Source organism: Salmo salar, chromosome ssa03 (genome assembly GCF_905237065.1).
Source record: "Salmo salar chromosome ssa03, Ssal_v3.1, whole genome shotgun sequence".
Lineage (NCBI taxonomy): Eukaryota > Metazoa > Chordata > Actinopteri > Salmoniformes > Salmonidae > Salmo > Salmo salar.
Window position 1 is genome coordinate 83,928,470 of NC_059444.1, and position 25,347 is coordinate 83,953,816.

The 25,347-nt window shown below is 45.0% G+C and overlaps 1 protein-coding gene across 1 annotated transcript in view; it reads right to left on the bottom strand.

Moving 5' to 3' along the window:
* Positions 1-25,347, bottom strand: part of LOC106592965 (coronin-7) — a 112,266-nt gene that overhangs the window by 84,725 nt on the left and 2,194 nt on the right. The window contains exons 2-6 of the mRNA XM_045715652.1: positions 23,531-23,627; positions 23,047-23,127; positions 14,678-14,748; positions 9,161-9,347; positions 7,003-7,079 (exon numbers count right to left, since the gene is read on the bottom strand). Coding sequence (XP_045571608.1) covers positions 7,003-7,079; positions 9,161-9,347; positions 14,678-14,748; positions 23,047-23,127; positions 23,531-23,627 — 513 coding nt within the window. The remainder of the gene's footprint in view (positions 1-7,002; positions 7,080-9,160; positions 9,348-14,677; positions 14,749-23,046; positions 23,128-23,530; positions 23,628-25,347) is intronic.

Consider the following 25,347-nt stretch of genomic DNA (forward strand, 5'->3'; position numbering starts at 1 on the left):
GGCCCAGTCCCAGCAACACACAGACCAACACACACACAGCAGGGAAAACACAGCAGACAAGGCAGGGTGGACAGATCATCAACCATCGCCTCTAGAGACTGGCTGCCCTTACTGACCTTAACACAATACACACACACACACACACACCCCCCTTGCCAAAAGAGAACTATTCAGTGTACTAACAACAAACAAATCTTCTGCCGGAGGGGAAACTATCTGGCTGCAAACAGCTAGATGAGTGTCAGTCCCATGTAGATGTGTCCACCAGTATAAACAGACACACTCAAACAATCAAACAGACCCTCATAACCTCCTGGCAATAACCTATTGGCTTTAAACACACACACACACACACACGATCCACCCTCTCATAAACACACAGATGGGGTGGCCAGACTCTCCCTAACACAAACACAAGTGGGGGGGGGTGCACGCAGAGACTGCAGCTGTTTAATCAAAGCGACATAGAACTAAAATCATTCTCAAGCTGCTGTTAATGAGTTCTACCCTGCTGTAGAGCTTTCTCACACACACACACAGCCAACCTCCCCTTCCCAGTTGTCCATGGCAACTCCCCACAAAAAACAGTGTCAATCCCCAGTGACTGACAGTCCAGACTGTGTGACATCAGAAGGAGCTGGCTCACACACTGATAATAACTAATAATATTTCTTTATCATGGGAGAGTGTGTGTGTGTGTGTGTGTGTGTGTGTGTGTGTGTCTATTAAACGGAGCTGGATAAAAAAGTATATCCAATATGAAGAGAAAGGGGAATATCTGCTCACTGTTTTGAACTTATACTGTGAAAAACCCACATTAACTGAAGCTATAAGACTCCATAGAGAGTTCATACCTGCTGCTGCAGAAGCTATAAGACTCCATAGAGAGGTCATACCTGCTGCTGCAGAAGCTATAAGACTCCATAGAGAGGTCATACCTGCTGCTGCAGAAGCTATAAGACGCCATAGAGATGTCATACCTGCTGCTGCAGAAGCTATAAGACTCCATAGAGAGTTCATGCCTGCTGCTGCAGAAGCTATAAGACTCCATAGAGAGGTCATACCTGCTGCTGCAGAAGCTATAAGACGCCATAGAGAGGTCATACCTGCTGCTGCAGAAGCTATAAGACTCCATAGAGAGTTCATGCCTGCTGCTGCAGAAGCTATAAGGCTCCATAGAGAGGTCATACCTGCTGCTGCAGAAGCTATAAGATGCCATAGAGAGGTCATACCTGCTGCTGCAGAAGCTATAAGACTCCATAGAGAGGTCATACCTGCTGCTGCAGAAGCTATAAGACTCCATAGAGAGGTCATACCTGCTGCTGCAGACAACAGCATGGGGAGAAAGTGAAAGAAGCTGTTCAGTACATGAAGACAAACAGAGAGGTAGTGAGAGAGGAATGGGATAGGAACTGTTTCTCTTTTTGGTGTAGGATTGATGGAACAGGATAGGGAAGGTGAACTGCAGTGTTTAAAATCTGTCTGTTACAGCCCTTGATGGAATTATGCATCTCTAGGCCCCTAAATCTGGATAGTATGTATTAGAGCACACCATAGCGAAAACAAAAATGAGCGTTTCTTATTGGTAGTTTCCAGTCGCTCCGTTTTCTTCCATTTAGTGCCTAATGAACACACCCCAGGACTGTTATGATGAGTGCTGATCGCAGGGTGACGGATGGATGGCCACGTTCACCCATTTGAGTGAGATCGGCCTCAGTTGAACACATGTTGGCAGGACCTATTTGCTTAAATAAAGGGTTTTGGAGAGATTGAAGGGCCCATTGAGTTAAATTACATCCCAGATCTCAGTCAACCCAGAGAAGTCAGAACCCCCAGACGCTCTCATCTAGTGTCACATTTCTCCTCCACTCTGTTTTTCACTTTCTTTTTCTGTCTTTCGATTTTTCTCTTTCTTCTCTATCCATCTCTCGGCCTCACTCGCTCGGTCTCTCTCCCTCCACCCCTCCACTCTCTCAGGCCAGCAGCAGCCTTTCTAAGGACTATCATCATGTTAAGAGTAATTCTGGTCTGAGCACGGGCCATCACTGACTGACTGATGGGCCAACTCCTTTCTGGTCACTGGGAATACAAACATGGGAAAATGACCCCCACTCTGACACAGACAATTGTCAAGCACACCGAGTCATATGACAGCCTGTCTCTCTGTAAGTTTTGATCTTGCTTGGTCTACTAAAGGGTTCTTTATGGAAACGTTTTTAAATGTTTTGTAACAGAAACTTAAAATTTGTGTTTCTTATTGCACAAGTTGAGGTAGTCCTTCCCTGTTTCAATCAAAAATATATATATTTTTATGTTTGGCGACAAATGAACACAAAGCACCCAAGGCTCTTGCTCTGTCTCAGAGAATCCAACCAGATTATCGCTGAATGTCTGTATGTGACAGAGAAAGTGTCCAAGAGAGCAGGAGAGGACGAAGAAAAGTACACCAACATTTGCCACAGCACATACTGTACCTCAAAGGCAGGAAGTGTTAAAAAATGAGTTATGTTAACCCCCGCTGATGAAAAGGCCCCTGCCTCGTGTCCAAGTTCAACTACACATGAAACCATTCCACTTCTACTCATAAACTCCCCTCTCTCTGCTCCCCTTCCCATAACCCCAGAGCTCCCTCCACTCTGGCACCCCCTACTCACACACACACACACACACACACACACACACACACACACACACACACACACACACACACACACACACACACACACACACACACACACACACACACACACACACACACACACACACACACACACACACACACACACACACACACGAAATACCTTCCAGCACAGTTATTATTTCCTTTACGACAGGAGGGGGCACCGCACAGGCCTCCATGCCTAGGTCCTCTCTCCTGGGGCGCTAAATCTCCCGCTCTTGAGGCCTTGCGACGGGCCTCTGTGGCCAGGTGAGGTATGAGGTCCCCTCCTGCGTTTGTTTTTCACCTCCGCTCTTTACTTTGCTTTAAAAAGGCAGTAACTTGCAGAACCTGTCAGGGAGCAGGGGGTGGAGGTAGGACCCTTACTATAGCCCCTTCTCCCCAGGAGAGGTAGGGGTCGGCCGGGGCAGCTGGGGAGAAGAGGCTTGGGTCGTATTCATTAGGGAAGAAAATAGCAAAACATTTTGTAATGGAAAACTAAAACAAGGGACAAGTCCAGGTAGTCCCTGCCTGTTTCAGCCCATTTTCTTCCATTTGATGCCTAATGAACATGATCCTGGACGTGTGCAGGGCTTGGGGTCAGAGGTCACTGGGGTTTTCTGCATGGGGGGCCTAATGGATGCCGTCCTACACTAAACAGTTGTGTACCCTGCCTCCAGCGCCTCGTTAAGGCCTAATTAATGACACATCCAATGTTCCCTTCTGTTTTCTGTTTGAGAGAGAGAGAAAGAAAAAAAGAGGCAACTTGCCAGATAACTAACACACTAACTAATGTGAATAGGAAGGCTTGGCAGATAACTAACACACTAACTAATGTTAATAGGAAGGCTTGGCAGATAACTAACACACTAACTAATGTTAATAGGAAGGCTTGGCAGATAACTAACACACTAACTAATGTTAATAGGAAGGCTTGGCAGATAACTAACACACTAACTAATGTGAATAGGAAGGCTTGGCAGATAACTAACACACTAACTAATGTGAATAGGAAGGCTTGGCAGATAACTAACACACTAACTAATGTGAATAGGAAGGCTTGGCAGATAACTAACACACTAACTAATGTGAATAGGAAGGCTTGGCAGATAACTAACACACTAACTAATGTTAATAGGAAGGCTTGGCAGATAACTAACACACTAACTAATGTTAATAGGAAGGCTTGGCAGATAACTAACACACTAACTAATGTGAATAGGAAGGCTTGGCAGATAACTAACACACTAACTAATGTTAATAGGAAGGCTTGGCAGATAACTAACTAATGTTAATAGGAAGGCTTGGCAGATAACTAACACACTAACTAATGTTAATAGGAAGGCTTGGCAGATAACTAACACACTAACTAATGTTAATAGGAAGGCTTGGCAGATAACTAACACACTAACTAATGTGAATAGGAAGGCTTGGCTGCTCAGTGAGGATCACACACCCTTGCATTACTTCATGCCTCTGTCAACACGATCAAACTATTAGAACTATTAGAACACTAAAACAATTAGACAAACTGGCTGTTACAGCACTTCACTGATGTCAGACTCATCCCTCTTTCTCAATCCCCGAGTTGTGTTCATTTCCTCTTCAGAACCCAAGGGAAAGTTGAGGTTGAGGTTTTATGGAGAACTCTGTATCCAGTATAAAAAGTGGGACACAGTCACAGTCAGTCAGAGTGCAAGATCTACACCCGGGTTAATGAGTGTCACCCCTGTTGACTCGTTGACGGAATGATCCGCTCAAAAACAGATGCTGTTTAATGTCGGGTAGCGCCAATCAGGCAAACAGGGGATATGGTGTTCCGTTGGCGGCATCTACTGGTGAGACGAGGCTACTACAGTTACTACAGTATTCCATCCCAGGTTGACAAATTAGGCCCTCATCTATGGATTTCACATGACTGGGCAGGGGCGCAGCTATGGGTGGGCCTGTGAGGGCATAGGCCCACCCTCTTGGGAGCAATAATGCTAATTACATGTCCACGGGGGCACGGACAACGACCTTAGGGGTTTTAATCATGTTTACATACTGTTTTACCCACTTCATATGTGTTCTAGTCAAGGCTCATCCTATATAACTACTGCTGTACACATATTTTCTATTCATATACTGTCCGTAATGTCAATACACACCATCATATACACATATTGTATATTTATAATGCGGACTGACATTGCTCGTTCTGATATTTCTTCATTTAATTTCTTTTCCTTTAGGGGATTTGTGTGTATTGTTGGGTATTACTGCACTGTTTGAGCTAGAAACATAAGCATCTCACTGCACCGGCGATAACATCTCCAAAATATACAGTATGTACACGAGCAATAACATGGCATTTACCTTGTAGATCAGTGATTCCACACAGTACGACCGCAATGTAGTAGATGTTAAACACACACATTATGTGAACCTCTACTGCTATTGTGGCTCATCTACTCCCGTTGTGGGTTCGATTCCCACGGGGGACCAGTACGGGAAAAAAAATGTATGAAATGTATGCATTCACTACTGTAAGTCGCTCTGGATAAGAGCGTCTACTAAATGACTCAAATGTAAAATGTAATTGTTTGCCACTAGAGAGTTGGGAAGTATTTAAGACACAACACATTAGATAGAGAGGTTGCTATGTGACAAACCTTCATTGATAGATAAAGGTTCGTCACATAGCAACCTCTCTACCGTAGGATCCCATTGAATTAGACCACAATATGTGAACATGCACTTTCTGCCATCTTCTCTATCCAGTTCCTGTGCTACTAAACTCAGCAAAGAAAGAAAACTATCCTTTTTAGGACCCTGTCTTTCAAAGATAAATCGTAAAAATCCAAATAACTTCACAGATTTTCATTGTAAAGGGTTTAAACACTGTTTCCTATGCTTGTTCAATGAACCATAAACAATTAATGAACATGCACCTGTGGAACGATCGTTAAGACACTAACAGCTTACAGACGGTAGGCAATTAAGGTCACAGTTATGAAAACTTAGGACACTAAAGAGACCTTTCTACTGACTCTGAAAAACACCAAAAGAAAGATGCCCAGGGTCCCTGCTCATCTGTGTGGACGTGCCTTAGGCATGCTGCAAGGAGGCATGAGGACTGCAGATGTGGCCAGGGCAATAAATTGCAATGTCTGTACTGTGAGACGCCTAAGACAGCGCTACAGGGAGACAGGAAGGACAGCTGATCGTCCTCGCAGTGGCAGACCACGTGTAACAACACCTGCACAGGATCGGTACATCCGAACATCACACCTGCGGGACAGGTACAGGATGGCAACAACAACTGCCCGAGTTACACCAGGAACGCACAATCCCTCCAGCAGTGCTCAGACTGTCCGCAATAGGCTGAGAGAGGCTGGACTGAGGGCTTGTAGGCCTGCTGTAAGGCAGGTCCTCACCAGACATCACCGGCAACAACGTTGCATATGGGCACAAACCCACCGTCACTGGACCAGACAGGACTGGCAAAAAGTGCTCTTCACTGACGAGTCGTGGTTTTGTCTCACCAGGGGTGATGGTCAGATTCGCGTTTATCGTCGAAGGAATGAGCGTTACACCGAGGCCTGTACTCTGGAGCGGGATCGATTTGGAGGTGGAGGGTCCGTCATGGTCTGGGGCGGTGTGCCACAGCATCATCGGACTGAGCTTGTTGTCATTGCAGGCAATCTCAACGCTGTGCGTTACAGGGAAGACATCCTCCTCCCTCATGTGGTACCCTTCCTGCAGGCTCATCCTAACATGACCCTCCAGCATGACAATGATACCAGCCATACTGCTCGTTCTGTGCGTGATTTCATGCAAGACAGGAATGTCAGTGTTCTGCCATGGCCAGCGAAGAGCCCGGATCTCAATCCCATTGAGCACATCTGGGACCTGTTGGATCGGAGGGTGAGGACTAGGGCCATTCCCTCCAGAAATGTCCGGGAACTTGCAGGTGCCCTGGTGGAAGAGTGGGGTAACATCTCATAGCAAGAACTGGCAAATCTGGTGCAGTCCATGAGGAGATGCACTGCAGTACTTAATGCAGCTGGTGGCCACACCAGATACTGACTGTTACTTTTGATTTTGACCCCCCCCTTTGTTCAGTGACACATTATTCCCATTTCTGTTAGTCACATGTCTGTGGAACTTGTTCAGTTTATGTCTCAGTTGTGGAATCTTATTATGTCCATACAAATATTTACACATGTTAAGTTTGCTGAAAATAAAACGCAGTTGACAGTGAGGACGTTTCTTTTTTTGCTGAGTTTATATTTAGATGTACTGTACATGATAATAATAGTTCCTGTCTGGTCTCAGTATGTACTGTAGGACTGACTAACCTTGCAGGAGGAAGCCAGCAGGGAGCCGTCCTGTTTCCAGCTAAGACTCTGCAGCTGATCACCGTGCGGCTCCAGAGCTGCAGACAGACACACACAGGTCAAAGGTCAAGAGACTGGTCAGCTCAGCCCGCAGGTTATCACATGGGAGGTCAAGGAAAGGTCACAGAGAGGTCAACAGCACAGGTAAACACAAGACCCGGATGAACAAAGTACATAAAGAACAGATTCAGGATGAATAGACAGAAAGAAAAGAAAACACAGGTAGAAACATAGGACTCGTGAGGCCAAGACACAGGACAGGTGAGGCCAAGACACAGGACAGGTGAGGCCAAGACACAGGACAGGTGAGGCCAAGACACAGGACAGGTGAGGCCAAGACACAGGACAGGTGAGGCCAAGACACAGGACAGGTGAGGCCAAGACACAGGACAGGTGAGGCCAAGACACAGGACAGGTGAGGCCAAGACACAGGACAGGTGAGGCCAAGACACAGGACACAGAGGGAAACACAGGATAAAACAACAGTACAGTAACTGTAGAAACCCCAAAGCAGACCCAGTTAAGACCACCTGGATCAACGGTACACAGAACATAATGAGGTTATGGTGCTATGGCTGGTTGGGTACAGTATAGCATTTATGGGTTATGATGACACGACAGTAGATGGCATAGATGACAACAGCATTTGTTAAATGGTGAATAAAGTCGTCACATGGGGGACACACACTCTCCCCCAGTGTTGAGGTTCATCCTCTAGGCCTCCCGAGTGGTGCAGTGGTCTAAGGCGCTGCATCGCAGTTCTAGCTGTGCCACTAGAGATCTTGGTTCGAGTCCAGGCTCTGTTTCCCGGTCACGACGGGGAGGCCCATGGGGTGGCGTCGTCCGGGTTAGGGGAGGGTTTGGACGGCAGGGATGTTCTTGTCTATTCGCGCACTAACGACTCCTGCAGCGGGCCGGTGCAATGCATGCTGACACGGTCGCCAGGTGTACAGTGTTTCCTCCGACACATTGGTGCGGCTGGCTTCCGGGTTAAGTGGGCATTGTGTCAAGAAGCAGTGCGGCTTGGCTGGGTTGTGTTTCGGAGGACGCATGGCTCTCGACCTTCACCTCTCCTGAGTCCGTATGGGAGTTGCAGAGATGAGACAAGACTAACTACCAATTGGATACCATGAAATTGGGGAGAAAAAGGGGTAAAAAAAAAAATGAGGTTCACCCTGATGAACCTAGACCACATTGACAGCAGGGTCAGGGGTCAGAGAGGGGTGGTTAAGGAGTAATGGAAGGGCAGGGCACAGCCTGTGGGGGCAGCAGTGAGCAGCATCACCCTGAGGAAACCAAAGTCTACGAAGACAAAACCTCCTCGCAAGAGCCCAACACAGAGACGTGACACGCCAATAACACAGAGACGTGACACGCCAATAACACAGAGACGTGACACGCCAATAACAGAGACGTGATACGCCAATAACACAGAGACGTGACACGCCAATAACACAGAGACGTGACACGCCAATAACACAGAGACGTGACACGCCAATAACACAGAGACGTGACACGCCAATAACACAGAGACGTGACACGCCAATAACACAGAGACGTGACACGCCAATAACACAGAGACGTGACACGCCAATAACACAGAGACGTGACACGCCAATAACACAGAGACGTGACACGCCAATAACACAGAGACGTGACACGCCAATAACACAGAGACGTGACACGCCAATTACACAGAGACGTGACACGCCAATAACACAGAGACGTGACACGCCAATAACACAGAGACGTGACACGCCAATAACACAGAGACATGACACGCCAATAACACAGAGACGTGACACACCAATTACACAGAGACGTGTATAACACATTACTGTGACACAGAGCAGAAGGAAACTAAATCAATGTGAAAGGATCAGAATGACTGATTGTGTGTATGGTCTGTTTGCAGGTATATGTGTGAAGGAGTGTGTTTGTACCGTATGGATCCATTTGTGAGTGAGTGATTATGAGTGTGTGTTCATCGTTCATGCATGTGTGTTTGTGTATGTTCCTTCAATCATTTGTGAGTGTCTATAAGAGAGTGTGTGTTCATGCATTCACCATTCTTCCATGCCTGCATAGTGTATAGCTCCTCTCCTCCAGTGTATCCTACCTGCTAGCGGTGATTGTTGGCGGCTGGTGTCCCAGAGCTGGGCTGTCTTGGTGGAGCCCACAGCCAGCAGGCCAGAGGAGGTGGGGTGGAAGGCGACCAGCTCCAGACGACCCTCTCCGGGACACAGGGTCACCTCCGCCCCCCCGGGCTGCTCCTGTTCTGGTTCACACACACGCCACAGCTTCACCTGCATGGACACACACCAGGCCAAGAAAGCATGTTTTTAGTGACCTTGTTGTGCTGAGTAAGAGAGACACACTTGCGCACACACAAACAAGAGTGTCAGGTGAATGGGCTCTCAATCAGACATGAAGACAGTGAAATACACAATAATTACAAAAGTATGTGGACACCCCTTCAAATTCGTGGATTCGGCTATTTCAGCCACACCCACTGCTGACAGGTGTATAAATTCAAACATACAGCCATGCAATCTGCATAGACAAACATTGGCAGTAGAATGGCCTTACTCAAGAGCTCAGTGACTTTCAACGTGGCATTGTCATAGGAAGCCACCTTCCCAATAAATCAGTTCGTCAAATTTCTGCCTTTCTAGAGCAGCCCCAGTCAACTGTAAGTGCTGTTATTGTGAAGTGGAAACGTCAAGGAGCAACAACGGCTCAGCCGCAAAGTGTCTGAGAATGGGACTGTGGCGTGCTAAAGTGCGTAAAAATCGTCTGTCCTGGTTGCAACACTCACTACCGAGTTCCAAACTGCCTCGAAACAACGTCAGCACAAGAACTGTTCGTCAGGAGCTTCATGAACTGGGTTTCCATGGCCCAGCAGCCGCACACAAGCCTAAGATCACCATGCGTAATGCCAAGCGTCGGCTGGAGTGGTGTAAAGCCCGCCGCCATTGGACTCTGGAGCAGTGGAAACGCGTTCTCTGGAGTGATGCTTCACCATCTGGCAGTCCGACCGACAAATCTGGGTTTGGCGGATGCCAGGAGAACGCTCCCTACCCGAATGTATAGTGCCAACTGTAAAGTCTGGTGGAGGAGGAATAATGGTCTGGGGCTGTTTTTCATGGTTCGGGCTAGGCCCCTTAGTTCCAGTGAAGGGAAATCTTAGCTACAGCATTGAGGAAGGCCCTTTCCTGTTTCAGCATGACAATGCCCCGATGCACAAAGCAAGATCCATACAGAAATGGTTTGTCGAGATCAGTGTGGAAGAACTTCACTGGCCTACACAGAGCCATGACCTCAACCCCATTGAACACCTTTGGGATGAATTGAAACGCCGGCTGCGAGTCAGGCCTAATCGCCCAACATCAGTGCCCGACCTCACGAATGCTCTTGTGGCTGAATGGAAGCAAGTGTATGTTACACATGCATTTAAATACAGTATTATACACATGTAAATGTAACATATGCATACGTCTATCTAATGTTAGAGAGAAGGTTGAGGTTTGTATCTTGCTCCATATCAGTAGGTCATCGAAGGCAATGACTTAAACTGATCCCTTCACCCCAGCTACACTCACTGAACGCTCAAACCCCAGCTACACTCACTGAACGCTCAAACCCCAGCTACACTCACTGAACGCTCAAACCCCAGCTACACTCACTGAACGCTCAAACCCCAGCTACACTCACTGAACGCTCAAACCCCAGCTACACTCACTGAACGCTGAACAGTGAGTTAATTTCCAACAGCTGGCCTTGCCCTAAAACCCACCGCAGCCGACTCAGTATGCCCATACCCAACCACCTACTGTTAAACATTGGAGCTTTCACTACTAGGACTACTGACACCTGGACCATGTTCTCACTACTAGGACTACTGACACCTGGACCATGTTCTCCCTACTAGGACTACTGACACCTGGACCATGTTCTCACTACTAGGACTACTGACCTGGACCATGTTCTCACTACTAGGACTACTGACACCTGAACCATGTTCTCCCTACTAGGACTACTGACACCTGGACCATGTTCTCCCTACTAGGACTACTGACACCTGGACCATGTTCTCACTAATAGGACTACTGACACCTGGACCATGTTCTCACTAATAGGACTACTGACACCTGGACCATGTTCTGCCTACTAGGACTACTGACCTGGACCATGTTCTCACTAATAGGACTACTGACACCTGGACCATGTTCTCCCTACTAGGACTACTGACACCTGAACCATGTTCTCACTACTAGGACTACTGACACCTGGACCATGTTCTCCCTACTAGGACTACTGACACCTGGACCATGTTCTCCCTACTAGGACTACTGACACCTGGACCATGTTCTCCCTACTAGGACTACTGACCTGGACCATGTTCTCCCTACTAGGACTACTGACACCTGGACCATGTTCTCACTACTAGGACTACTGACCTGGACCATGTTCTCCCTACTAGGACTACTGACACCTGGACCATGTTCTCCCTACTAGGACTACTGACACCTGAACCATGTTCTCACTACTAGGACTACTGACACCTGGACCATGTTCTCCCTACTAGGACTACTGACACCTGGACCATGTTCTCCCTACTAGGACTACTGACACCTGGACCATGTTCTCCCTACTAGGACTACTGACCTGGACCATGTTCTGCCTACTAGGACTACTGACACCTGGACCATGTTCTCCCTACTAGGACTACTGACACCTGAACCATGTTCTCCCTACTAGGACTACTGACACCTGGACCATGTTCTCCCTACTAGGACTACTGACACCTGGACCATGTTCTCCCTACTAGGACTACTGACACCTGGACCATGTTCTCCCTACTAGGACTACTGACACCTGGACCATGTTCTCCCTACTAGGACTACTGACCTGGACCATGTTCTCCCTACTAGGACTACTGACACCTGGACCATGTTCTCACTACTAGGACTACTGACACCTGGACCATGTTCTCACTACTAGGACTACTCACACCTGGACCATGTTCTCACTACTAGGACTACTGACACCTGGACCATGTTCTCCCTACTAGGACTACTGACACCTGGACCATGTTCTCACTACTAGGACTACTGACACCTGGACCATGTTCTCCCTACTAGGACTACTGACCTGGACCATGTTCTCCCTACTAGGACTACTGACACCTGGACCATGTTCTCCCTACTAGGACTACTGACACCTGGACCATGTTCTCCCTACTAGGACTACTGACCTGGACCATGTTCTGCCTACTAGGACTACTGACACCTGGACCATGTTCTCACTAATAGGACTACTGACACCTGGACCATGTTCTCCCTACTAGGACTACTGACCTGGACCATGTTCTCCCTACTAGGACTACTGACCTGGACCATGTTCTCCCTACTAGGACTACTGACACCTGGACCATGTTCTCCCTACTAGGACTACTGACCTGGACCATGTTCTCCCTACTAGGACTACTGACCTGGACCATGTTCTCACTAATAGGACTACTGACACCTGGACCATGTTCTCCCTACTAGGACTACTGACCTGGACCATGTTCTGCCTACTAGGACTACTGACCTGGACCATGTTCTCCCTACTAGGACTACTGACACCTGGACCATGTTCTCCCTACTAGGACTACTGACACCTGGACCATGTTCTCACTACTAGGACTACTGACACCTGGACCATGTTCTCACTACTAGGACTACTGACACCTGGACCATGTTCTGCCTACTAGGACTACTGACACCTGGACCATGTTCTCCCTACTAGGACTACTGACCTGGACCATGTTCTCCCTACTAGGACTACTGACCTGGACCATGTTCTGCCTACTAGGACTACTGACACCTGGACCATGTTCTCACTAATAGGACTACTGACACCTGGACCATGTTCTCCCTACTAGGACTACTGACACTTGGACCATGTTCTCCCTACTAGGACTACTGACACCTGGACCATGTTCTCCCTACTAGGACTACTGACACCTGGACCATGTTCTCACTACTAGGACTACTGACACCTGGACCATGTTCTCCCTACTAGGACTACTGACACCTGGACCATGTTCTCCCTACTAGGACTACTGACACCTGGACCATGTTCTCCCTACTAGGACTACTCACACCTGGACCATGTTCTCCCTACTAGGACTACTGACACCTGGACCATGTTCTCACTACTAGGACTACTGACACCTGGACCATGTTCTCACTACTAGGACTACTGACACCTGGACCATGTTCTGCCTACTAGGACTACTGACCTGGACCATGTTCTCCCTACTAGGACTACTGACCTGGACCATGTTCTCCCTACTAGGACTACTGACACCTGGACCATGTTCTCACTACTAGGACTACTGACACCTGGACCATGTTCTCCCTACTAGGACTACTGACCTGGACCATGTTCTGCCTACTAGGACTACTGACACCTGGACCATGTTCTCACTACTAGGACTACTGACACCTGGACCATGTTCTGCCTACTAGGACTACTGACACCTGGACCATGTTCTCCCTACTAGGACTACTGACCTGGACCATGTTCTCCCTACTAGGACTACTGACCTGGACCATGTTCTCCCTACTAGGACTACTGACACCGGGACTGGAGAACCAAGTGGTATACAGCTGCAGATACAGGATTTAATCCAGCAATAAGGTGGTAAATTGGCGCCTTTTAAATGCCACCTGGGGCCTGTTTTATTATTTTATTTAACTAGGCAAGTCAGTTAAGAACAAATTCTTATTTACAATGACGGCCTACACCTAACCCTACCCCGGCCAAACCCAGACGACACTGGGCCAATTGTGCGCCGCCCCATGGGAGTCCCAATCACGGCCGGATGTGATGCAGCCTGGATTCGAATGAGGTACTGCAGTGACATCTCTTGTACTGAGATGAAGTGTCTTAGACCAATGCGCCAGTTGGGAGCCCAAAGCGATAGCAAAAGCGATGACAAAGTCTTAAAACAGAGGTGTGTGTGTGTGTGTGTGTGTGTGTGTGTGTGTGTACGCATACATGTGTTTTTGTGGGTGTGGACGTCTGTGTGTGTTACTCAGCACAACAAGGTGACTAAAACAATACGTGTTCTTGGCAGCAGATGAAAGCTGGGAATATAAAGTATCCTAGCTGAGCTCAGGGCTCCTCTACATATGCTGGGTACTTTACTGTGGACTGAGGCTTCGGCTCAGTGTGGCTGTACATGTGTTTACTCAGCCCTCTGAGGCAGACCCTGCTGCTGAGTCTGCCTACACACTCACACATGGACTCTGAGTGACTTCAAAGGTTTCTTTCCACATAATAACAACAGTCAATGCAATTCATTTTTTTCATCCAGATGTGTCATAGCCCTCGTTCCCGGCCTAAAGACACAAACAACTGTTCATGAGTATGTGCATGTACCATGAATAAATACAACAACCCGTCTGCAAGAGAGTGTATGACCATAATAAAATCCTCTTTCCTTCCTTCCTCTCTTAAAGCTATCACTCATCTTATAGTTAGGTGAAAGGTCAAGAGGAAGGAAGGAAAGAATGAAGGACGTTTAAAAAAAAAATGAGGACAGGGCCTTAGAGGAATGAGGACAGTGACAGGAAGGCCTCACCGTTTCATCTGCAGAACAGGTAGCCAGGAGATTATCATCAAACGGAGAGAAGTCCAAATCAGTTATCAGATCTGAGAGAGAGAGAGAGAGGAGGACAAATCAGTTATCAGATCAGAGAGAGAGAGAGAGGAGGACAAATCAGTTATCAGATCAGAGAGAGAGAGAGGAGGACAAATCAGTTATCAGATCAGAGAGACAGAGAGGAGGACAAATCAGTTATCAGATCTGAGAGAGAGAGACAGAGAGGAGGACAAATCAGTTATCAGATCAGAGAGAGAGAGAGGAGGACAAATCAGTTATCAGATCAGAGAGAGAGAGAGGAGGACAAATCAGTTATCAGATCAGAGAGAGAGAGAGGAGGACAAATCAGTTATCAGATCAGAGAGAGAGAGAGGAGGACAAATCAGTTATCAGATCAGAGAGAGGAGGACAAATCAGTTATCAGATCAGAGAGAGGAGGACAAATCAGTTATCAGATCTGAGAGAGAGAGAGAGAGAGAGAGAGGAGGAAAAAACAGTTATCAAATCTGAAAGAGAGATTTGATTTTGATTTTATTTGGAACTCTTTTAGTCCCCATTTGGACTAATCTTCCAAGAGTCCTTAAACATTAAAATACAATTTATAATATGAACACATTTTCACATATAACACACTATTACAAACATACTAACATAATGACCCAATAAATACTCAATCTAAAAAATACTGATTCTTTATCTACTATAGTCCCACAACATTTCTATGTTTACTGCTCAAAAAAATAAAGGGAACACAAACAACACATCCTAGATCTGAATGAAAGAAATAATCTTATTAAATACTTTTTTCTTTACATAGTTGAATGTGCTGACAACAAAATCACACAAAAATAATCAATGGAAATCCAATTTATCAACCCATGGAGGTCTGGATTTGGAGTCACACTCAAAATTAAAGTGGAAAACCACACTACAGGCTGATCCAACTTTGATGTAATGTCCTTAAAACAAGTCAAAATGAGGCTCAGTAGTGTGTGTGGCCTCCACGTGCCTGTATGACCTCCCTACAACGCCTGGGCATGCTCCTGATGAGGTGGCGGATGGTCTCCTGAGGGATCTCCTCCCAGACCTGGACTAAAGCATCCGCCAACTCCTGGACAGTCTGTGGTGCATCGTGGCGTTGGTGGATGGAGCGAGACATGATGTCCCAGATGTGCTCAATTGGATTCAGGTCTGTGGAACGGGCGGGCCAGTCCATAGCATCAATGCCTTCCTCTTGCAGGAACTGCTGACACACTCCAGCCACATGAGGTCTAGCATTGTCTTGCATTAGGAGGAACCCAGGGCCAACCGCACCAGCATATGGTCTCACAAGGGGTCTGAGGATCTCATCTCGGTACCTAATGGCAGTCAGGCTACCTCTGGCGAGCACATGGAGGGCTGTGCGGCCCCCCAAAGAAATGCCACCCCACACCATGACTGACCCACCGCCAAACCGGTCATGCTGGAGGATGTTGCAGGCAGCAGAACGTTCTCCACGCCGTCTCCAGACTCTGTCACGTCTGTCACATGTGCTCAGTGTGAACCTGCTTTCATCTGTGAAGAGCACAGAGCGCCAGTGGCGAATTTGCCAATCTTGGTGTTCTCTGGCAAATGCCAAACATCCTGCACGGTGTTGGGCTGTAAGCACAACCCCCACCTGTGGACATCAGGCCCTCATACCACCCTCATGGAGTCTGTTTCTGACCGTTTGAGCAGACACATGCACATTTGTGGCCTGCTGGAGGTCATTTTGCAGGGCTCTGGCAGTGCTTCTCCTGCTCCTCCTTGCACAAAGGCGGAGGTAGCGGTCCTGCTGCTGGGTTGTTGCCCTCCTACGGCCTTCTCCACGTCTCCTGATGTACTGGCCTGTCTCCTGGTAGCGCCTCCATGCTCTGGACACTACGCTGACAGACACAGCAAACCTTCTTGCCACAGCTCGCATTGATGTGCCATCCTGGATGAGCTGCACTACCTGAGCCACTTGTGTGGGTTGTAGACTCCGTCTCATGCTACCACTAGAGTGAAAGCACCGCCAGCATTCAAAAGTGACCAAAACATCAGCCAGGAAGCATAGGAACTGAGAAGTGGTCTGTGGTCCCCACCTGCAGAACCACTCCTTTATTGGGGGTGCCTTGCTAATTGCCTATAATTTCCACCTGTTGTCTATTCCATTTGCACAACAGCATGTGAAATGTATTGTCAATCAGTGTTGCTTCCTAAGTGGACAGTTTGATTTCACAGAAGTGTGATTGACTTGGAGTTACATTGTGTTGTTTAAGTGTTCCCTTTATTTTTTGGAGCAGTGTATTATAGTTAAATTGTTTTAAAATAATGTTTAAATGTATATATTGAAAGGTTTCTGGTTTGCTCAGTTAATTTATTCCATTTTTTTATTGCTCTAAATTGAAATGTTATTTTGCCTATTTCTCTTTTCTATCTGGATAACACATAGATGGTGGACAATCTATTCCTAGTATTTACTGAATGTCTGTCTCTTACAAACTGATTACCGTTGTGAATAGAACTTGGCCGTTTTAAATGATGTATATTATGAAATAAAATAAGCGTGTTTTTTTCAATTATCTTGTCGATTGATGACCAACCAAGAACATTGCGCATGACTGCAACAGAAGAACCATATCTCCACCTTAAAAGAATCCTTGCTGCTTTGTTCTGTGCAATCTGCAGCTTCCTAACTTCACTTGATGATGCATTTCCCCAGACCACAGAACAGTAGTTCACCTGACTCTCAATTAGTGCTTGTTATTAGATTAAGAATTTTTCCTGGTAAATATTTATCTATCCTTCTGATTATGCATGCCGTTTTAATATTGTTTGTACATAGATGAGTTATTTGAGACGACCATGATAAGCAGTTATCTAGCTGCACTCCCAATAGTTTGGTTTCTGACACTTCTTCAATTAGTACTCCTCCCATACTTAATTGTATCCCATGCTGTACCCAATTCAATGCTACCTCCTTAAAACCATAATGCATTCATTTTGTCAAAATTATTTCATGATCCACTAAATCAAATGCTGCACTGAAATCTAAAAATAGTACACCCACAAACTTGCCATTATCCATAGCATTGAGCCACTGGTCAGTCATGTCAACCAATGCAGTGGTAGTGGAATGGTTTTTGCGATAAGCATACTGATTGGCTGTAATCAGATCATTCTTTTCCATGTACTCCCATATTTGTCTACTCACAATACCCTCCAATATCTTACTGAGTGTAGGGAGTAGACTAATTGGTCAACTATTGGCAGGAGTAATGGGTTCTTTGCAGTCTTTCGGAATAGGACACAGTTTCACATGCTTCCATACATTTGCAAACATTCCCTTTTCCAGTGACCAATTAAATATGTATCTCAGTGGAACTGCAATCTGGGAAGCAGCACAGCGTAGCAAAAAATTGTCCATAAGATCATAACCTGTAGATTTACCATCGGGTAATGACTTCAATAGGTTTAACACCTCCTCCACTTACACCGTTTGCAGACTAAAAGAGCAGATCTTGTTGCTCATAATATGATCATCAATCCATTGGACAACAGCTTGTTTGGAAGAATGTATGTTTACATTGTTGCACGGTAAATTAATTTTCTTTGTAAAAAAAATCTGCAAAATGATTAGCAATATCAACTGGTTTTGTTATTATTCTCCCGTCAACCTCCACACTAGATGGGCATGATGAGATGGACGTACCAAGTAAGCCCTTAACTGTGTTCCATACCTTTTTAGGATCATTTTTACAACCAATAAAATCATTGTTGTAAATAACTTTTTTTTCTTTCGATTCAATTTAACTGCATCATTAAGTAATGTTTTATAATTCTGTTCATCAATTTCTAATTTTGACTTGGCTGCTAAGACTTTTGCCATATTTCTTTGAGAAAAAGCCTCACCCAGTTCATCATCAATCCATGGAGATGGACGAGCACCAACTGTACTCTTTCTTACTGGGGCATGATGGTCCATTACCTCATTGAGCAAATCAGTAAAACATTCTGTAGCGTGATTTAAATCATCCTCTAGATAAATCAGCTCCCAGGGTACAGCAGCCAGATCATTTAGAAATAGCTCATGATTAAATGTTTTAAAATTTCTCTTGACCACAATCCTAGGGGGTTTCTTTGGAGCCTTGGTGTTCATGGTTATGGTAACAATATTATGGTCTGTCCAGCCCACTGGCATTGATCTGGCTTTTAAGCATTGCAATGGTATATTACAGAAGATCAGATCAATGCATGTGTCTGAACGATGACCCAACTTAGTTGATGATCTAGTAGTATCATTAACCATTTGTTTCAAACCACAGTTCTTGGCATATCTCATCAATTTTGTTCTATTCGAATTATTGTGATCCTTCCAATTTATATTAAAATCACCCAAGATAAATACATCTCTGTTACCATCTGTGACCTGGTCAAACCCAGTGCATAAGTCATCCAGATATGACACCTTAGAGCTAGGAGGTCTTTACACATCCTACCAATAAGGAGGCAGATGTACTTGAGCCCATGGTGCCTCTATTTGACATGCATTAAGGTTTTCCCTCCTCTTAAAAGGGATATGATTCTGAATGTACAGTGCTACACCCCCACCATTCCTATTCCTGTCCCTTCTAAGTGGACTATATCCATGAAAGTTAATTTACCCATCATTTACAGATGCATCTAAATGCATTTCGGTCAAAGCCAAAATATGAATATTAGTTACAAACCTCATGTATTTTGTTAGGAAGGCTACATACATTAACCTGAGCTATATGCAACCCTTTCCTTATCAAGTGAAGATCAATAGAGCATGTTGAGAGAGAGACAGAGTGCAAATCAGTTATCAGATCTGAGAGAGAGAGAAAGAGGAGAGAGAGAGAGAGAGAGAGAGGACAAAGCAGTTATCAGATCTGAGAGAGAGAGAGAGAGAGGAGGACAAAGCAATTACCAGATCTGAGAGAGAGAGAGAAGTCCAAATCAGTTATCAGATCTGAGAGAGAGAGAGAGAGAGGAGGACAAAGAAGTTATCAGATCTGAGAGAGAGAGAGAGAGAGAGAGAGATAGGAGGACAAAGCAATTATCAGATCTGAGAGTGAGAGAGAGAGAGAGAGAGAGAGAGAGAGAGAGAGAGAGAGAGAGAAGTCCAAATCAGTTATCAGATCTGAGAAAGAGGAGAACAAACGAGATTTAGGTCACAAGTTTAAGGGTTTATTTGAGAACAATGGCATTTTCATTCCTCTTGTGATCACTTGGGAACAATGAGTATAATTCGTAAGTTAAAAGTCCAATGCAGCAGTTTTTGTCACAATATCAAATCATTTCTGGGGAACAATTAAGTACCTTACTGTGATTAGTTTCAATTAAAATGGTCAAAAAGAAACAACAAAAGCTAGGGGCTAGGGGTCAGTATTGAGAATTTTGAAAAAAATATGTGCCCATTTTTAACTGCCTCCTACACCAACTCAGAAGCTAGGATATGCATATTATTAACATATTTGGATAGAAAACACTCTGAATTTTCGAAAACTGTTTGAATGGTGTCTGTAAGTATAGCAAAACTCATATGGCAGGCAAAAACCTGAGAAAAACAAAAGAATTTTGTGGCTGTACTATTTTTTTCGAGTCACTGCTAATAGATCACACAGTGACAAAGGATTCATTTCGCACTTCCTACGGCTTCCACTAGATGTCAACGATCTTTATAAAGTTGTTTGAGGCGTCTATGATGAACAGAGACCGGATGACAAGGAAGGGAAGTTGACGTCCCTGGGATGTCGTCACTTCATTATTGCACGCACACGGCCTTCCCTGTAGCTCAGTTGGTAGAGCATGGTGTTTGCAACGCCAGGGTTGTGGGTTCGATTCCCACGGGGGGCCAGCACAGAAATAAAATGTATGAAATTGTATTAAATGTATGCATTCACTACTGTAAGTCGCTCTGGATAAGAGTGTCTGCTAAATGACTAAAATGTAATGTGCCTTCAAGTGAGGCGAGACATTTTTCAAAACATTTTTCAAGACACAGGAGAGGTCGGGTTGAAATATTACTGATGTTTCAAGTTAAAAATGGCCCTAAAGATTGATGCTAAACAACGTTTGACATGTTTGAACGAATGTAAATAGATTTTTTTTTTTACTTTTCGTCATGACTTTTCCCCCCCCGCCCTACATTTTGAGGAGCCTACTGAACGCGCTAACAACATGGAACAACTTGGAGTTATTTTGACATAAATTATGAACTTTGTCGAAAGAAACCACATTTGTTGTGGACCTGGGATTCCTGGAAGTGCCTTCTGATTAAGATAATCAAAGGTAAGGGATTATTTACAATAGTATTATTGATATTAGATGGTTCCAAGATGGTGCTAACCTGTATATCCTAGCCTATTGTTCTTAGCATAGCACCCCGTTTATTGCAAAGTGTGATTTCCCAGTAAAGTTATTTTGAAATCTGGCAATGCGGTAGCATTTACGAGATGTTAGTCTATAATTCTTTGAATGACAATATTATAATTTACCAATGTTTTCGAATAGTAATTTTGTAAATTGTAATGCTGATTCACCGGTAGCATTTGAGGGAAAACAAATTCTGAATTTCACCGCCACTGTAAAATGCTGTTTTTGGATATAAATATGAACTTGATGGAACAAAAAAATGCATGTATTGTATAACATAAAGTCCTAGGAGTGTGATCTGATGAAGATTGTCAAAGGTTAGTGCATCATTTTAGCTGGTTTTCTGCTTTTGGTGACGCCTGTCTTTGAATTGACAAAACATTACACACAGCTATTTTCAATGTACTCTCCTAACATAACCTAACTTTATGCTTTCGCCGTAAAGCCTCTTTGAAATCGGACAATGTGGTTGGATTTAGGAGATGTTTATCTTTCAAATGGTGAAAAATAGCTCATTGTTTGAGAAATTGAAATTATTAGATTCTTGCAGTTTTGAATTTCCCGCCATGGTATCTTGTCAATAAATCCCGTTAAAGGGATCAGAGCGGGAAGGGGTCCTCTAGAGGTTAACAAAGAGCAATTTTTCAAGGAAGAATTTTGCTGGGACTGTCTGGGAGTGGTCTGAGTGGAGAGGGGAAAACTAACTGTTATTGGCAGAGAGGTTAGGAACCCTCTTTCTTATTGGTAAATTAACAAACTTACTGCCTGATAATGTCACCAGGCACGCCAAAACTTCATCCCACCAAAACAGGTTGAAATTTCAGCTGGTCTTTCCAAACAGCTCTTACACTAAAAGAGCATTATAATAATTTTCACAATTTCAGAGTATTATTCCAACCTCCTAGTGTGGAAATATATATAAAACACAGGAAATCACATTTTGGACTGCACTGGGCCTTTAAGAAACTGGTCTTATTAAAAAAGCAGACAAAAGGGAGTGAGTAAGAAAAAGGTTGAAACATCTGGACCCAGATCTCTCACGTTAGAAACCACGTTAGACCAAGAGGAAATTCCCTTTTGGACCAGTGACTTTTGAAGTCGCAGGCAGGGCTAGCTCATCACGAGACCATGAGCAACCATGTACCTGACTCATGTTCACTACACCTAGTTCCAGATCTGGTTGTACTGGCTAGCTAAGTCCTTTGCTCGGTAGTCGTGACAATGACCATAGCAGTTGGCAAGACAGACAGACAGTACAATCCCAGATAAATGATTGTGCTATGTAAAACATACTCATGGTAAGAATTTGAAACATTAAAGATGCACGATGCAGAAATTGCTCCACCATTTCCTGGTTGCTAAAATTCTAATAGTTCACTTAATTGCAGTTCATGTGACAAAGCAAACAAGTGTAGTGTACAGAGTCATTGTACCATCTAAACCGCTGTGAAACATACTTTACATAACTAAAAATATTGTATTTCCAGCTGTTTGAAGCAAAAGACGAAAACAAAACTTAACGGGAAGCATAGAAATAGCGCACATAGAACAGATCTACTTCTTATACTTCCTTTCAATGCGAATGATAGATCTATATGAATTTGTTTATTGTTTAGGTCGCCCAAAATGTTACATATTGCAGCTTTAAGAAATGTAAAACAACAGCGAGAGAAATTAAAGAGTTGTGATGAGTGGATAGTGTCTGGCGCTTGTGAAGAAGGGATTTTACAATGACGGCCTACCCCGGCCAAACCCTCCAATAACCCAGACGCTGGGAAAATTGTGCGCCGCCTTATGGGACTCCCCATCACGGCAGGTTGTGCTATAGCCTGGGATCTAACCAGGGTCTACAGTGATGCCTCTTGCACTGACAGGCAGAGCCTTAGACCGCTGCGCCACTCAGGAGAAATGAATGAAAAGTGGATGAAAAGTGGATAGAGGGATCTTACCAGCATGACATGGGATCACAGTCACTGTCCACTTGCCATCAGACCCTGGTTCCACAGAAGTGAGGCCGAGCATTCCTCCACCTGGTGACAATTAAGACACACACAAGAGACACAGACAGTGTGATCTATACAGTCTCTCTTTCATACTGATATGGCCTGCTTAAACAAAAACAGATGGAGATATCTGCTCTGTGATGGCAATACCTGCTCACACACGCTTCAACAGACAGGTAAATATACCAGAGAAACAGACAGGTAAATATACCAGAGAAACAGACAGCATGACTCCTCATAACAGAGACCAGACAGAATATTCTTAGTTGAACCCCAACCGCATACCACTGTTGCCTGAATCACACTATAGGGCCAAAAGTATACCACATCCACCATAGTTGCTGGAATCATGCAGGAACAGACATTTTGAAAAGAAAGCAGTGTGGTTCTGGTCGGCCCTATAGTTGTCCTGACTCAGTCTTATCCTTACCGGCCTGGTCAGTGTTGAAGGCCACAAGCCTGGTGCTGGATTTGATGTGGTTCCCCTGAGAGGTGAAGGATCCTGCCCGGACATTACTGATCCAGCCCTGGACACAGGGGAAATTCACAGTGCATTAGGGGTAGGTGTGGTGGGACACTGGAGCTATCATTAGGAAGATGACTTAGGGAACTGGCCATCAGATAAAACAAAAGGTGATCGCTGTGGCCTAAAAGATGACACTGTCTAACGGTCATTATGGGTAGGCTATATAATAGAGTAGGGACAAACAGAACTGTTGTTATACTTGACAAGAAAACCATTAGAATGTTTCAGATATTGTCTGTTCACTTAAATGCAAGTCTATCCAACTGAGTGGGATCCTAAGTGTTCCCTTGACAAGTCCACACAAGACAATAGCAGCTCACACTCTTTTAGATACACACTGCTGAAGTGCAATGCCGTTCATAGTCATCCCAAAATAAACTGTGGATAACTTAAATGCAGAGGCACACGCACACTGTTTCTCTCCTGCTGCTGGTGATTCTCTGATCCACCTCTACGCAGACGACACCATTCTGTATACCTCTGGCCCTTCTTTGGACACTGTGTTAACTAACCTCCAGACGAGCTTCAATGCCATACAACTCTCCTTCCGTGGCCTCCAACTGCTCTTAAATGCAAGTAAAACTAAATGCATGCTCTTCAACCGATCGCTGCCTGCACCTGCCCACCCGTCCAGCATCACTACTCTGGACGGTTCTGACTTAGAATATGTGGACAACTACAAATACCTAGGTGTCTGGTTAGACTGTAAACTCTCCTTCCAGACTCACATTAAGCATCTCCAATCCAAAATTAAATCTAGAATCAGCTTCCTACTTTATAACAAAGCATCCTTCACTCATGCTGCCAAACATACCCTCGTAAAACTGACCAGCCTACCGATCCTTGACTTTGGCGATGTCATTTACGAAATAGCCTCCAACACTCTACTCAGCAAACTGGATGTAGTCTATCACAGTGCCATCCGTTTTGTCACCAAAGCCCCATATACTACCCATCATTGCGACCTGTACGCTCTCGTTGGCTGGCCCTCGCTTCATACTTGTCGCCAAACCCACTGGCTCCAGGTCATCTACAAGTCTCTGCTAGGTAAAGACCCGCCTTATCTCAGCTCACTGGTCACCATAGCAGCACCCAGCCGTAGCACACGCTCCAGCAGGTATATCTCACTAGTCACCCCCAAAGCCAATTCCTCCTTTGGCCGCCTTTCCTTCCAATCCTCTGCTGCCAATGACTGGAACGAACTGCAAATCTCACTGAAGCTGGAGACTCATATCTCCCTCACTAGCTTTAAGCACCAGCTGTACATAGCCCATCTGTAATATAGCCCATCCAACTACCTCATCCCCATACTGTATTTATTTATTTAGCTCCTTTGCACCCCAGTATCTCTACTTGCACATTCATCTTCTGCACATCAATCACTCCAGTGTTTAATTGGTATATTGTAATTACTTACCTCTCTTATCCTACCTCATTTGCACACACTGTATATAGATTTTTTTCTACTGTATTATTGACTGTATGTTTGTTTATTCCATGTGTAACTCTGTGTTGTTGTATGTGTCAAACTGCTTTGCTTTATTCTTGGCCAGGTGGCAGTTGTAAGTGAGAACTTGTTCTCAACTAGCCTACCTGGTTAAATACAGGTGAAATAAATGTTTTTTTGGTTTTTTTCATTCTCCAAACTTCCAAGATTAAGACTAACTGTCATAAACAGGAAGATTCAGACTAACTGTCATAATAAGGAAGATTCAGACTAA